The sequence below is a fragment of the Gymnoscopelus braueri genome (assembly GCF_963280865.1).
Source record: "Gymnoscopelus braueri genome assembly, chromosome: 2".
In the NCBI taxonomy this organism is placed as follows: domain Eukaryota; kingdom Metazoa; phylum Chordata; class Actinopteri; order Myctophiformes; family Myctophidae; genus Gymnoscopelus; species Gymnoscopelus braueri.
Genome location: NC_137604.1, coordinates 20,956,829 through 20,972,313, shown reverse-complemented (window position 1 = coordinate 20,972,313; position 15,485 = coordinate 20,956,829). Strand labels below are relative to the sequence as shown.

The window sequence follows — 15,485 nt, the reverse complement described above, 5'->3', positions numbered from 1 at the left end:
AAAGATTGTGTGCTACCTCCAGACAGGGGCTGATGCTCACCCTGGGATCTTTGTCTTGTCTTTGTCTTTGTCTTGTAGCTGTCTAGTTATAGCTATGTAAAGCAGGATAAACCCATCATCCCTGTTGCATTTTGGGCTTTAAAAAAGATTAACCTGACAGGTCACTTAACTCATTCTTATTTGTTTTATTTTATGTGTGCGTGTGCGTGTGCGTGTGTGTGTGTGTGTGTGTGTGCCTGCACGCAAATAAAGAATGAATGCATGAGGTTGACTATATGGCTGTGAAGGTGGAATCAGCTCCATCAAAATGACATTTTGATTGATTGTAAACAGCATGAGGTACAGTCAGAAATAGGCTAAAGGGATACAAAACACAATAAGTCCTGGGGACTTGTCTCCATTGTGGTACTATGTATTCAATTCATCAACATATCATCCAATAATGCACAATAATGCATATCGTCAACAATTATAAAACACTATATCTATCTTTACAATTGGATTGTTACCTCTCGCCGCTGACGCCACACCCACTCCATTCATTTGGAACTCTTGCCGCTGACGCCATACCCACTCCATTGATTTGGACTAAACACAACAACTACATATCACATGTCACCACAACACTAGCCACAACACTAGCCACAACGTGCGCGATGAATTTACGGGTGGCGTAGGGTACTTCTCATTGCTCACTACACATTTCCCTCCTCGGAACATAATTAATTCTACTCACCACATTACGACCACAGTGGACGGGGAAACACTTTCGCACCATTTACCGTGAGCACAACCGAACGCCGGCCCCAGCCGAAGCAACACGAAGCGGCGGCCATTGAAATCTCTGCATCGCCGCAACAACAACAACAGACGCGCGTCCTTCGCTTCAACCCCCGCGCTTGCTTACCTTTTTGTTTGGTCATGTCTCTATCCCACCACACTCACGCTAATATGTCCATCATCTCCGTGCCATGCAAATCCCAAACAATACATTATTAGTTACCCGCGCCAGCCTCTAACAGTCACCCGAACCGAGTCGGCAGTCAGTCGGGATGCCAGGTTGGAGTTAGGATGCCAGTTTGGAGAAAAACAAGCGCCAGAAACAAGCAAGGAGGTTCATGAAAAAACAAAAGCCACAGGGAGCAAGACGGTGGATCTATATGGGGTCTGAAGGGGTCCGCGATGTTTCGCGAGGCTCCCAGGGGTTCCGTGTTTTTTATTTTTTTTCCCTGTTTTTTAAAATTTTTATTACTTAACTCTTTGACTGCGGACGACGCGATAACGCGTCAAGTGCTACTTTGTCCAGTTGGCCGTCGACGCGTTCGACGCGCTGGACGCGCGTTCATTGTTTAATCTCTGATTGCGCTATGCTGCTTAATATTCAATGTTATTTTCGAGTTCCACTTACTTCACCCACATCTGCATCCGGTTTCATGACCTGGATTCCGTTTCCGGTTTTTGATATTTTTCCCCGGTCATTTTCGTCCAAAATAGGTAAACAAACGTTTTTTCACACGGTATAACAGACAAACGGACAGGTTCTCTTCTATAATCTATGGTCTGGGTGACGATCAGTCATCGCCGTCGTGTATCACATCGTAATTTTGGCCGATCAGACAATCTGGGACTACGTCACATCCGTTTTCATGTTTTTCCCTGTCTAATCTCCCAAGAAGGGTGACAGTGACCCAACGACCTGATCAAGCTGTCATGTGCTGCTCTCTAGTGGCGGATTTGTGCTGTGCCTTTAAATTATGTGTCTTTAAATTATTTTCATGACAAACATTCAAAATATAAAAATAAAAAAACACGAAAATTGCTGGCAATGGGGGAGTACTTTATGAAAATACTCTGGCAGTCAAAGAGTTAATACATACAGACAGATGGACACAAAGGGACCAACAAACGCAAAGCCCCGCGCAGCGGATGGGGTCGAGGGGGGCGTAGACCCCCCGAGACTCTAGTTATGTACAAAGGAGAAAAGGGACACATGTCGGCAGTGAATGTCACCTCCTTTCTATTGGAACATTGAGTCTCCACTTGTGGTCTCCTGATAGATGGATTTTCAGGCCTGTTTTGAAAGAAGCCAGTGATCCACATTGTTTAAGGGATGGTGTCAGGGCATTCCACATTGTGGTGGCAGAATAGTAGAATGAGAATTGTCCCAAGTTCTATAGATGGGTGGTACCAGATCCCTCTAGTATTGTGGCTGTGGGTGTCACTCACGTTGGAGAAGTACAGTAGTTAGTCAGGTATGAGGGTATTGAGGGCATTGCCCCTTTGACTATCTTAAAAACCAATCCCATTTTTAATTGCCTAGCAAAAAGACTAGCAAAATGTGTTTGTCATGGGCTTTAGGCAGAGAAGTAGTCGAATCAGTTTGTTTTCGGAGGTTTGAAGTTTAGTTTTTAGTGACATTGACTATGCTGGCACCTCTTGGTTCTCCAGCATCTCAAAGTGGCATTGAATGAGGGCTCCGGTAAGACACTTGAGACATTCATAATCCATTTCTCTCAGCGAGTCATATCATCTTCATAAATGGTTCTGTGTCCTCGTAGGATGTTGCATTAACTTTACCTCATTCAATGGACAAACTCAAGTGGGTGACTCAGTGCTGGGTGGAATCAGATCAGCTCTTTAAACCCACACAGCATTCTACTTGCCTTTCACCAGTGGTGGAATGCAACATTTAAGTACAGTAAGTACTCTCTACTCAAGTACTGTACTTAAATACAATATTGAGGTACTTTTACTTTACTCGAGTATGTCCACTTTTCAATACTTTGTGCTTCTTCTCCACTACATCTCAGAGACAAATATTGTCTCCACTCCAATTATTTGAAAACTTTAGTTTCAAGTTACTTCGTAGATTTTACACTATAAATACAAAACAATACATGAACCAATTAAGCCCTATTTTATACTTGGTCTATTCGAATAATTATGCATTAGAAGGGCAATATCAATCACCAGAACCAGCAACGTGTGTTTTCAAGGAGTCTAACATGGTTAAAATGGAGTTTCAAGTTCAATGGGAGGGGGTCTGATAAAATAAAATATAAAAATAAAATAAAACATCAAATATTACAACATTCAATCAAGCTAGCAACTTAAAACGTGTCTGGGGTGCACATAAAAGTCTGAGTACAATTACCTCAGAACTGTTTTAAAGTGTAATACCCCTGAAACAAAAACAGTACTTATTGCACCACTACCTTTCACAAAGCACCAGCAGAGAAAAGACCAGCGGCGAGACGCCCGCAGAGGGGAGACAGACGAGTTTCACTCAAACTCATCTGTCCTTGAGAAGCCATCATTTTCCATTTAATGTAACTTATTTCATCTTCCCGGGGAGCTGGCGATGGCCGTGAGATGATTTTATCGGTTCATGTGGAGAGTTGCTGTAACACTAAAAATAAGTCATTGGCTCTTAAATCATGATTCTAAATCCGATGATGTCATTGTCTCATGGGCCCTGAGTGTCGATGGCTTCTCCTTTGATGAAAGGCACCTGAGCTGATCCAGCCCGGTTCAGCCCGTTGGCAATGTAGCAGTGGTGGAAGAAGAGCTTGGATTTCTTTGTTTTAACCCCTTAAGACCTGAAGCCGATTGAAAAAATGTCTTCTAAATCCCAACAGTTCTCTGAAAAACTTATGTTTCTATATCAGTGGTGCTCAAAACACTTTCATGTCAGGGACCCCCAAAAGTATTATGTATTTGACCCACATCTCAAAATATTTTTTTCCAGGGACTAGTTCCAACTTTTTCCTAAATTTGGAAAAACGTTTGGAAAATTGCAAATTTACAAGGCCACAACGTGTTTCATCGCGACCCGATGTGAGTTTGTAGATCTGCAATGTTCGAATAGGCGAAACATAACATAGGGTTTAATTGGTTAATGTATATTGTGTAACAATTGTCTAAATCTGTAACTAATAACTAAAGCTGTTAAATAATTGGAGTGGAGTAAAATGTACAAGATTTGCCTCTGAGATGTAGGGGAGTGGAAGTATAAAGAATTACAAAAAAGTTAAATACAACAGTAAAGGTAGCAAGGGATGGGGGGGACCGATCTATCAATCAATGTTGATTGGTTCATTTGAAGTGACAACAAGCATAATAAAGTTGTTGTCGGGCAGAAACCTCATATCTCCATATTTCGACTTTTGCCCTATTTCGTCACAAGAGTGTCACACATCAAGAGTGTCGCACAAAAGCAGAGAAAAAAGCCAATCTACAAGCTCACAACTCGCTGTGAGCTAGTAGATCTGTTTTCTTTTTTTTATAATAATGAAAAAAATAATGGTTTTGGACATGCAAGGTTTCCACCTGACAGCGACAAAAAGGTGATGTTTAAAGCATTTTATTCTTTAAAATGTTTGTTTAACTCCATGAAATTGGAATAGCTCCTTGATTGTACCTCATGCATCTCAAAGTACATTAATACACAGTACACACCCAACAGCTGAGATTAAAAAAAAAATCACACCCTGAAATGCCAAATTGTAATGGCACACACATTTCACATTAGCACCTTGACCGACATTTAAATACGTAATTATTTTGTTTCCAAAAGTATTTTTGATTCAGCGAGCATAACTCATTTCTATGTAAATGCGGTTTAAGAATTGTTTGTCTCTGTCTGCCAGTTGTCTTGGACAAGAACCATTTCTCTAGAGGCAATAAGATTTCTATTATCTATGTACTGTGTAAGAGGCTGAGTGAGTGGTGGACAGAACCTATATGTACATTCACCTGAGTTTTGCAGATATAGGGAAACTGGCAGCATGGACAATACATTTGGTCTAGCGGTCTGCAAGATTAGCCCGGGACAGACACAGACTCAAACACACAAGACTCATAGACCCTCTTCGAGACAGCTGGGTCCCTACAGCGCTACGCAATAAACTAGTGCTTCTCAAACTTTTTCATGCCAGGGACCCCCAAATTGATCTATATTTGGCCGCGGACCCCCAACTGAAAATATGTTGTGCCAATATGTTCGCTTTAAAATAAATATATTCAAAGATTTGCACGAATCTTCAAGATTTTTCAAAAATAGCAGATCTACAAGCTCATAGCGCGGCACTCGGTGCCGCGCTATGAGCTTGTGTATCTGCTATTTTTGAATAGCCAACATATAAAAGGTTCAAATTAATGTGATGCTATATTCACACATTTTGCTGGGGACCCCCTGGAACCCCCTCAAGGACCCCTGGGGGTCCCCGGACCCCACTTTGAGAACCACTGCCATAAACAAACCAATACAACCACAGCAAAACAGTAAAATTAACTAAAAAAATAATTAAAAATAAGTTAACTTTATTTTTGTTTATTTGGTATGACGAGCTTACCTCCACAATGAACTCTCTGTGACACTGTTGAGGTTGAAGTCAAACAACTTGGTCAGCATCAGAATCACCTGCAAAACGAAACAAAAACAAGCAATTTGACATTAAGAACAAAGGCCTTGTGAGTTGTGACTGAACGCTCGTCTGTGTGTGGGAGGGATGAGCGAGAAAAATATGAATGTTGGGTTAAAAAGAACAGCTGACGACAATAAAACAAAAAGCCACCCATTACAAGCAGGAATTGTGTGGAGAGAGAAGGGGAGTGGAAATTATGAAACAAAAACATAATGATCGATTGATATTTCACTGTCATGAGCGCTGAAACAAGTTGCAGCGGGAAGTGTCGGACGCGGTCCGCTGGCTTCCATTGAAAATGGCTTGTAGCCAGCGTTGCCAGATTTGGCGAGAGAACGCGACATGAACGCGAGAGACCAAGCTCACAACGCGTTGCGATGCGACACGTTGTGAGCTTGTAGATCTGCTATTTACAAAAAAATATTGAGGGGAAAAAAAGAGCAAAATGTGGAATATTTTCTTTACATTTTAACAACATAAATCTGGTACGGGTGTTCCTCCCTGGCTCAAATTACAATTTCAGATGGGGGTCTGTGGGCAAATAGCCTACACATTAATTTGGGGGTCCTTGACATGAAACTGTTTGTTTGATAACCACTGGTTTAAACAATAATCCCCCCCAAAAAATGGAAACAAGCCCAAATAAGCAACTACACTTTAGAAACAAGCCCAAAAAAACAACCCAAAACCAATATTTACAAGCGACTTCACAGTAAAACAAGCCCAAAGTCGCTTATAATATTAAGCAGACATGGCAACGCTGCTTGTAGCCTTGTCGCTTTGTCACTGCCAGTGTGAACGCAGGGTCGGGGTTAGGGATAGGGGTTGGTTAGGGTTGGGGGTTCAGGTAAGGTTTGAGGGGAGGCGCGCTCCTAAAAAAATCACCCATGCGTGCTCAGACCGTATTATGACAGGTCCTTGGAAAAAAGCACGCCTCAGTGCAACACAATGCTACTCAAACATTCATTCCACAATCCTCCGTGGCTCTAATTGTCTCATACTCATTACTAAATCATATCACAATGACTTTAACCCATTAGGACCGGGAACGCATCTGTGTGTCATTTTTTTTTCTTCTTTGGGCTATTCAAAAATAGCAGATATACAAGTTCATAGCGCGGCTATGAACTTGTAGATCTGCAATTTTTTGGAAAAATCGTTAAATTGTGCAAATATTTGAATATATACAATTTTAAAAGGGAAATTTTTTGACTCAAATCTTTGCTTCTGGGATTCCCTATTACAAAATATTGGGGGTCCGCGGCCAAATATATATTATGTATTTGGGGGTCCTTGACATGGAAAAAGTTTGAGAACCACTGATATAGAAACGTACGTTTTTCAAAAAACTAACTGTAGGATTTAGAAGACATTTGTAGAATCCCCCAGAAGCAAAGATTTGAGTTACAATTGTTTGCTTTAAAATATATATATTCAAAGATTTTGCACGCATTTTCAAGTTTTTTTGTTTTGTTGCAGATCTACAAGTTCAAAGAGCTATGAGCTTGTAGATCTGCTATTTTTTTAATAGCCAAAGAAAAAAAAAATGACACAGATGCGTTCCCGGTCTCGATGGGTTAAATACCGCTATCTAAATACACCTCGTGCAGTTAGCGCCCCCGAGCAAAAAGTAGGCCATGCCAGCTGACGTCTTTGGGGGGGGGGGGGGGAACGGAGGCAGAAAAATCACATTCCAGCCGCGAGCACAAAGGAGCCGGAGCAGAATGGCAGCTCACCATCTATTTACATTGTGACTGGGCGGATATTTGACATTGCAATCAAATTCCGTGGCAGAAATGAAGAGTAATATTCACAGGGAGACTCACAGTCTCATCTTCAAGACGGTCTATTTTAACCACTTATACGCCCTGTTTTATACCTTATACCTCGTTGTACGACGGGTGTTTTGCGTGGAAATAGATGAGATATAGCCATGAGCTTGTTGATCTGCTATATTTCCACTATTATTTAAAATGTATATATAGTATAAATTATCTAAACTTTGTCGTAAGACATATAGCTAAAATAGCCGATCCAAAGCTCAAAATATGTCACATGTATGTTGCATGTATGACACTATGAGAGCTTGTACATCTGCTATTTTCGGGAGGGAAAAAAATAAGAATCGGGATGCCAGGTTGAAAGTGGTTAAGCAAAAATGATCAGGATTATCATTTTTGTCTAACAAATGCACACGCACGCACACGCACACACACACACACACACACGGTTAATATGTCAAAATCTAAAGTTGCTAAAGTTATAATTGGTCCCTCACCTTCACCTTCATGCAAACATACAGCACAGAAACCCAGCCCCATAATGCATGCTGGGTAATAAACAGTAAACATAGGCCTACTGTACGTGCCCTTGGCCTATAGCTAGCAGTATACTGAGTTCTGAGGAGAAAGCGATAAATGTACGAGAAAGAGACAGACAGACAAACAGACGAGATAAAGAGACAGTCAGAGAAACAGAGAGAGGGAAGGAGAGAGAGAGAGAGAGAGGGGTGCTGCGTGGTGCGAGTGTGAATTCAGCCTCCAGCTGGGCATCTAAATGGACCTGGTGGGTCATTAGCATGCGTGGGTCTAGTCCGGACATGTAAGGTCATTCATTCCCCGGGCTAATGCTTTCCACACTGGAAAAACAAAACACACACAAAAAAAAAACTGGGCTACTTCCTGAATCACTCTTGATCAACAACTTTTGTTTTGGGCTAGTTGTTGTTGTTGTTGTCTGTCTTTGATATTTTTCCAGTGCACCTCCTAAACAACGAACGGCCTGAAGGTTCTGCCAGCCAGCCAGCCAGCCAGCCAGCCAGCCAACCAGCCAACCAGCCAGCCAGCCACAGGTCGGCCCAAGTGCACCACATGTTCTGGTGTTGTGGGGACGCATATGTTAGTGCATACTTAACCCAGTAAGACCGGGAACGCACCTGTGTCATTTTAAGATGTCTTTGGGCTATTCGAAAATAGCAGATATACAAGCTTGTGCCGCGCTATGAGCTTGCTTTAAATTTTTTTAAAAAGATTGTGAAAATGTGTGCAAATCTTTGTACATATACATTTTTAACTCAAATATTTGCTTCTGGGGGTCCCTGGATCAAAATATTTTGAGATGGGGGGTCCGCGGACAAATATAGATCATTTTGGGAGATGCTTGACATGAAAAGAGTTTGAGAACCACTGATATAGCAACATATGTTAAAAAAAAAAGAAAACAGTTAGGATTTAGAAGACATTTGTAGAATTCCCAGAAGCAAATATTTGAGTTACAAATGTTGGCTCATAGCGCGGCACTCAGTGCCACGCTATGAGCTTGTATATCTGCTATTTTTTTATAGCCAAAGAAATAAAACAAAATTACACAGATTTTTTCCCGGTCTAAACGGGTTAATAAGCCCCAACCTCGCAAACGCAATTCTCCTTACCCAAGGTGCACCTGTTCTGCTTGTACTCACAGGAGCCCCATGCTGGCGGAAACTGTTTCACAAAGTCACACAAGTCGTTGCAGTGACTCACCGGCAACCTCGCTATAGCAGCGGCGTGAACACAAGGAGACACAGTTGGATGTTTGCCCCGATAAGCCCAGCATGGCACCTGACTTGAAGGCAGCAGCAACATACAAATTGCATAGTAGAACTGAGGTTGTTTATTTTACTCCTTGTGCACCGTAGGATGCATTTACTATGCATTTCACCTGAGTGGTGCCTGCACTGCATTATGTCAAACACACTTAAAGGCAGCACAATACAAGCTGCATATAGACTGAGGTTTTTTATAGGGCTGCAAGCAACTACTGACTAAAATAGCCGATCATGTTGCAACATATCGTGCGATTGTAAGGTTGAAAGTGACTATTTCAATCTTTCCCCCCAAAATTTGTCCCCCCTAGTTGTTTATTTTTATGTACACTGGGGCACATCTACTGTACAGTATGCAGTTCACTTGAGTCGTGCCTACACAGCATTATCTCAGACAGCAATGTTTGAGATAAGGGTGTACCGGTGCATAGCGATATACTGTATTACATGAATTGAATACATTGTGTCACACACAAGCATAAGGGTCAAAAGATAACTGTCAAAGTCACACGGGCTTATCCTTGGAAGTTCCATGCAGTTATATTGAGCTCCAACTGGACGCATTCAGGAGCGAGAACTAACAAAGTGTGCTACTGTACTTGGAGCGCAAGTCTCCGCCAGGCCGGGTTACCTACCCAGGGCCCGCAAACTTCAGTCATAGCCAATGATCGGCATGGAATATGAGAAATCTGACTGATACACCTTGATTGCATGACTCCAGAGATACAGTATGTACCACTGTTCAAGAGTTATACACAGGTAGGCCAACATGTGAAGCGAGTGCTGATTAAAAAAATGTGGGGTGGAGATGGACTGTACAATGTTTTATTTATTAACCCATTAAGACCTGGAACGCATCTGTGTTATTTTTTGATTTGAGCTAAAAAGCATTATTTTACACTTTGGCTATTCAAAAATAGCAGATATACAAGCTCATAGCGCGGCACCGAGTGCCGCGCTATGAGCTTGTAGATCTGCTATTTTTGAAAAAACATGAGAATGTGTGCAAATCTTTGAATATATATATATTATTTTAAAGCGAACATTTTTAACTCAGATCTTTGCTTCTGGGGGGTCCCTCCCTGGAACAACATATTTTGAGATGAGGGTAGGCGGCCAAATACATATCATGTTGGGGGTCCTTGACGTGGAAAAGTCTTAATGGGTTAACCCTTGTAGTAATGGTGAGGACACAAGAGCAAGGTGAACAGCTAACTGAATAGGATTAATTGTCAAGTTTCACACTTATTGTGAAACATAAAAACACCACTCGCATATGTTTTTCCAATTAAGTGTGCAGAAGGTAGGTCTGAATGTGTGTGTGTGTGTGTGTGTGTGTGTGTGTGTGTGTGTGTGTGTGTGTGTGTGTGTGTGTGTGTGTGTGTGTGTGTGTGTGTGTGTGTGTGTGTGTGTGTGTGTGTGTGTGTGTGTGTCCAGGACCTTCTGTCTGCCACATATGGAGACTAATGTGGGTGGCCTTCAGTGACTGTTCCATGTCAGATGGGCCCCCGACTGGAAAGTGCATATGCTCGATCACTAGACCGTGCCAATTAGGTCTGTCGATGGTTTCTCTATACTGTAAGCGTATGACCCGGTCAGAGGACATGACGTCAGCCCCATCAGGGCCAACCAAGCAGGCAGTTCATGAAGAGAGAGACTGGCCTACCTTCATTTTAACCCAATAAGACCTGGAACGCATCTGTCATTTTTTGATTTGAGCTAAAAAGCACTATATTTTACACTTTGGCTATTCAAAAATAGCAGATATACAAGCTCATAGCGCTATGAGCTTGTATATCAGCTATTTTAGAAAATTAGCAAATCTTTGAATATATATTGTTTTAAAGTGAACATTTGTAACTCAAATATTTGCTTCTGGGGTCCCTGGAACTAAATATTTTGAGATGGGGGTCGACGGCCAAATTCATATCATTTTGGGGGTCCCTGACATGAAAAGGTTTGAGAACCACTGATATAGAAACATAGGTTTTTCAGAATACTGTTGGGATTTAGAAGACATTTGTAGAATCGGCTTCAGGTCTTAACGGGTTAATACAGCTGCAACTATAGATGATTTCCGTATACCGCGATTATTCTATAGATACATTTATTGATTAAGCAAGTAATCGAGAAAAAGTGTTTATTTTATTTGTAAATCTATCAAAACACGGTTAACCACTTAACTCATTCACTGCCACTGACGTAAAAAACGTAATTTGTCCCGTTTACCAATCCTGCCACTGACGTAAAAAACGTAATTTTCTTTTTTTTTTGGTTTTTTTTTCAAATTTGACCCAAAGACCAAGGAGATATGATTGTTTAAAGATCTACACTCCCATCCACTTCCTTGTTAACTTAAAACTTAAAAATTCTGTATCTCGGCTCCTGAGTACTTTTTTTTTTAAATGAAAAATCTCTGGCAGTGGGCAAACGCGGCCAGCAATAATTGTGGCAGTGAATGAGTTAACTCATTCAGTGCCAAAAATATTTCTGGCTATATCACCCCTGTGCCAAGGCCAAAAATACATTGTAAAAAAAAAGTGCTTAGGAGCCGAGATACAGCCTTTTTCAGTAAAAAGTTAAACAAGAAGTGAATGGAGCAGCAAATCTTCAAATCATCATATCTTGGGTTCTGAACCTTTTTTTTCAAAAAAAAAAAAAAAAAAAAAAAAAAGAATTTTTTTTGAGTTTTTTTTTCATGACGTCTCAGACGTCATTGGCACTCTGGGCTTATGAAAAACGTGACGTCTGCGACGTCATTGGCACTCAATGAGTGCGTTGTTTTATATTTTGTCGCTTTTTTTTAAAACGATGTTTCTATATCAGTGGTTCTCAAACTTTTTCATGTCACAGACCCCCAAAATGATATGTATTTGGCCGTGAACCCCATCTCAACATATTGTTCCAGGGACCCCCCCATAAGCAAAGATTTTGAGTTACAAATGTTTGATTTAAAAATATATATACTGTATATTCAAAGATTTGCCCACATTTTAAAGATTTTTCAAAAATAGCAGATCTACAAGCTCATATGAGCTTGTAGATCTGCTATTTTAGAATAGCCAAAGTATAAAATAATGGTTTAAGTGGTTACACAGATGCGTTCCCGGTTTTAATGGTTAAGCGTTGTTTTATATTTTATCCCACAACTGTGTCATGCAGAATTAGTGAAAATAGCAGCTCTACAAGCTCACAAGTGTGCATGAGTCGGCATAATGTTGTTGCTGTTGGTTGCATTTTAAAACCATTACATTGCGCAATTATTACGTGTTTAAAGACGGTGTTCAAATGTAAGTACTAGTACTTCCCATTCCAACGGTGAAACTTTGAAACCAGTGTTGCAATATCGGCGATGCAAATGGATGTGTTAACCCATTAAGACCTGGAACTGTGTCATTTTTAGATTTGAGCTAAAAAGCATTATTTTACACTTTAGGCTATTCAAAAATAGCAGATATACAAGCTCATAGCGCGGCACCGAGTGCCGCGCTACGAGCTTGTAGATCTGCTATTTTTGAAAAATCGTGAAAATTTGTGCAAATCTTCTGAATATATATTTTTTTACAGCGAACATTTTTAACTCAAATCTTTGCTTCTGGGGGTCCCTGGAACAAAATATTTTGATGGGGGTCCGCGGCCAAATACATATAATTCTGGGGGTCCTTGACATGAAAAAGATTGAGCACCACTGATATAGAAACATAGGTTTTTCAGAATACTGTTGAGATTTAGGAGACATGCAGAATCGGCTTCAGGTCTCAAAGGGTTAACTCAAGGCTCATATCATTACAGTAATAACAATATGCACCGAGTTTTGGGTGCTTAAGGCGTCCCCCCCCTCCCCCCAGCGTTCTTCATTAAAGCGAGCCTTTTTGCCTGCTAGCAAACAGTGTTAGCTCTTATACTGTTGGGTAATTGTCCTTTGGTTGGAGCAGACAAAATATCATCATGAGCTGAGATCCCCAAACATGCATATACAAACAACCATTATTATATCCCCGGGGCGCAACGAGGCAGAATAAACAAATATGAGTACACGGCATCTCAGTGCATAGCTTGGACCTCGCTAATCAGGAAACGTGTTCGGATCATGTCCTGCAGGCTATTTATGAACTATTTATTTTCCTCACGACCACGTGAAATTACTCTGATTACTCCTTGGGATTTTTGATTTAACCCATTAAGACCTGAAGCCCATTCTACACAATGTCTTTTAAATCCCAACAGTATTCTGAAAAAACGTATGTCGGTGCTCAAACTTTTTCATGTCGAGGACCCCCAAAATGATATGTATTTGGCCGCCGACCCCCATCTCAAAATATGTTGTTCCAGGGACCCCCAGAAGCAAAGATTTGAGTTAAAAATGTTTTCTTTAAAAAATATATATATTCAAAGATTTGCACACATTTTCACGATTTTTCAAAAATAGCAGATCTACAAGCTCGTAACGCGGCACTCTGTGCCGCGCTATGACCAATCGGTATGACCACCGATTACCAATGTTTTGACCGATATGTTGTCAACTAATCAATTGTTATCAATTTGAAAACATTTGATTGAAGTTCTTCAAACATAGAAACAAAAAATACTGACGCACAAGCACACAACGCATCGGGTTGCAACGCATTATGAGCTCGTATATCAGCAATTTTGGAAAATTTGTATTTTTTAGCTTTTGAAAACATTGGATATTTTTCAACAAAATGATAATGAACATTCCCAAAATGCCAGATTGAAAGTGGTAAAAAGAAAAGAAAAACGGGACACGTGCACTGCATAATTGCAGACACCGATGTTATATAACGTTGCTGTTGGGCAGAAACCATCTCCATATTGTACTTATATTCCATATTATTTCATATATCACTTTTTGTGTTTTATCGTAAATTAATGCCCCATTGATCATACTACAGCGTCAAACTTGACTAAAGTATCAAAAGTAGCAGATCCACAAGCTCAAATCGTGGCGCGTTTTATTGTTTTATTTTTGTATCCTTAAAAGTAACAGTTTTGGACATAATGAGGTTTCCACCCGACAGAGACGATATAAAAAATGGATGATATGTATCGAGCCAAACCGATAGATGGGTCTAGGATCTGATGATACTCAGCGGTGGAAAAAGTGAGTCAAATACAGCCATATAATTATGCAAACAAGCTGCACCTGCTGAGACTCTCAAAGGGCCAGCGCTGTCATGCAGGCTGGTGGTGGATCATTGAAGCAGGAATGCCTCTCTCTGTGGATTACCACATGCCATGTCTTCCTTTTAAAGTTCCATAAAAAAAAAGTGAAACGTGCCCAAGAAGCAGGATTTGCACTTAGACTTGTCGGTTTTCTTGAATATCTTAAAATAATAATGTCTTCATCAGTACTAAAACAGATCAGGCCTATCAGAGTGTGACTCCCAGGAAAGGAATTTGAATAAAAATTATTATGCTGTCATATGCTAATGTTTGTGATTGTCACTTTAACATGCAGACCCATTATTATACAGCATAATTATAATATTATATTTATTATATATAGTTTCATGCATACTTATTAGCCAGAAACAGGTTTGGTTCATGGCATCTCTTAGAGTACTCATCTAATTAAAAGCACTTTAAACCCTATACTTATAGTTGACCGGAGACTCCCAGGGTTCTATACTAGGTCCACCCTGTTTTCCCTCTAGTTCACACTAGTGGTTCTCAACCAGTGGTCCGGGGACCACCAGTGGTCCTTGGGGGGGGGGGTACCAGGGGGTCCCCAGCGTAATTAGTTAACACATTGACTGCCAGAATTATTTCAGATTTTTTGCAGTTTATTGCCAGAGATTTTTCATTGAAAAAAAAAAGTACTCAGGAGCCGAGATACAGAAGTTTTAAGTTAACAAGGAAGTGGATAGGAGTCTAGATCTTCGAAAAATCATATCTCCTTGGTCTTTGGGTCAAATTTAAAAGAAAACATTTTTTTTTTAAATAAAAAAAAATGATTTTTTTCCCCCCTAAAAACGAGTTAACTCGTTCTTGGCAATAAAGTGATGGATTCTAAAAACTAGTAAAAACAAGTTAACTCGATCTCTAGGCAATCAATGTGTTAACATAGCGTCACAATCATTTTAACCACTTAGCTTTGGCTATTCAAAAATAGCAGATCTACAAGCTCGTAGTAGATCTGCTATTTTTGAAAAATCTTGAAAATGTGTGCATATCTTTGAATATATATTTGAATGCGAACATTTTTAATCTCAAATCTTTGCTTCTGGGGGTCCCTGGCACAAACATTTTCAGATGGGGGTCCGCGGCCAAATACATATCAATTGAGGGGTCCTTGGCATGAAAAAGGTTGAAAACCACTGCTCTACACTAAATATCTGCAAAAATAGCAGATCTACAAGCTCACTACACATCGCATTGTTGAATGTTCGCTGAGAAATATATACTGTATATTTTCCTTTGTTGTGATTATATTGGACAGTTTACCAAACAGTAGA

General features: G+C 40.4%; 1 protein-coding gene across 1 annotated transcript in view; it reads right to left on the bottom strand.

Annotated features, from left to right (window-relative positions):
- Positions 1-15,485, bottom strand: part of sorcs1 (sortilin-related VPS10 domain containing receptor 1) — a gene marked incomplete at its 5' end in the record, with an annotated part of 274,435 nt that overhangs the window by 150,662 nt on the left and 108,288 nt on the right. The window contains one exon of the mRNA XM_080441450.1: positions 5,355-5,422. Within this exon, the coding sequence (XP_080297576.1) occupies positions 5,355-5,422 (68 nt within the window). The remainder of the gene's footprint in view (positions 1-5,354; positions 5,423-15,485) is intronic.